At 36.2% G+C, this 1,368-nt stretch overlaps 1 protein-coding gene across 5 annotated transcripts in view; it reads left to right on the forward strand.

Moving 5' to 3' along the window:
* Positions 1-1,368, forward strand: part of ddx4 (DEAD (Asp-Glu-Ala-Asp) box polypeptide 4) — an 18,260-nt gene that overhangs the window by 9,846 nt on the left and 7,046 nt on the right. For all 5 annotated transcript variants that reach the window (XM_032505899.1, XM_032505901.1, XM_032505904.1 and 2 more), the window contains 4 exons: positions 481-516; positions 621-656; positions 745-789; positions 896-1,038. In XM_032505899.1, coding sequence (XP_032361790.1) covers positions 481-516; positions 621-656; positions 745-789; positions 896-1,038 — 260 coding nt within the window. The remainder of the gene's footprint in view (positions 1-480; positions 517-620; positions 657-744; positions 790-895; positions 1,039-1,368) is intronic.

A 1,368-nucleotide genomic window follows, 5' to 3' on the forward strand; every position in this document is an offset into this window, starting at 1 on the left:
GGTTGGAAGAAGTAAAAATGTATCCAAAAATGTTTACTTCTTAAATGACTTAGTGTACTGTAAGAAGGATTTTAACTGTTTTGCCAATAAAATTAACTTTAATGAGTGCATATTGAAACATCACAGTCCTCGGCTTACAAAATGTTGAAGACTCCTGCTATAGGGTACCTGTGGGCACTTGAAAATATTAGTTTTATATTTAATTAAAAAACAAAGCCTTAGAAGTTTTACATTTATTCTCAAAGCATTAAATTGTTTACAAAGGTATTGTCTTTTGTCTAGTCACCTAACAATCTTTCCTCAACCTAAAATCAACAGATTATTTTTATTATAGGGCTGTGAAGTTGGCATTCAGTTTTATCCTAGGTTGTCCTCTTATTTAAGATTTTTTTCTTAAAGATGGTTTTCAAAAAACCAGAAGTTTGGCTAATCAAGTCTTAATTTTGATGTAATGAGAAGAATAATGGTAATGTGTTCAAGGTAATGACCAGGGTGCCAAAGGAGGCTTTGGAGGAGGTAAGTAAGCATCACTTATCCTTTATCTATTTATAATCTTTTGTAAGAGCATGTATTTCATGTTTAAAATTGGTCAATGTTGAGTGTGTCTTTTATCATTGCAGGCTACCGTGGGAAAGATGAAGAGATCTTCTCTTATGGTTGTTTTTAATGCGGCTTTGATGATTAACTGATTTTTGCTATTCAGCTGTAATTGTAACATGTGACTGACATCTATATCTGACACAGGGGGTGATAATGATCCAGAAAAGAAGGATGCAAGTGATGGTGACAGTAAGTTAACTAACTGATCAGTGTAAATATATTGAACAGTCCCGCAGTGTCATCAAGCCTGTTCTACTCCACTACCACGTAACAGTTTTCCTTTTGTGACCTGTAGGGCCCAAGGTCACGTATGTTCCCCCAACACTCCCTGACGACGAGGCCTCCATTTTTTCCCACTATGAGTCAGGCATTAACTTTGACAAGTATGATGACATCATGGTGGATGTTAGTGGAACCAACCCACCGCAGGCTATCATGGTAAGAAGTGCTGAAATAAAATGTATGAATTTGATAAATATTTAAAGTAGCTGGTTCGTAAGACATTAAAAGCAATTGGGTGCTTTAGAAAGTGGTGATGGCCGAGCATTTAATGTCATAGACTTACTGACTGATTAATCGACCAATTGCACAATTTTGGACAAAAATATAGCCGGAAGCGGCGACTGGCGGGTTCAATCTTTTCCTCAATAGCGACTTAGAAGTTTCACATAACGTCGTTATAAAACCTCCTGCAAGCTTTGTAACAATTGGCCAAACAGTGCACTTACTTTAAAATGCCTACAGCTGATTTGTCAAAAACATTTATTT

Source organism: Etheostoma spectabile, chromosome 24 (genome assembly GCF_008692095.1).
Source record: "Etheostoma spectabile isolate EspeVRDwgs_2016 chromosome 24, UIUC_Espe_1.0, whole genome shotgun sequence".
Lineage (NCBI taxonomy): Eukaryota > Metazoa > Chordata > Actinopteri > Perciformes > Percidae > Etheostoma > Etheostoma spectabile.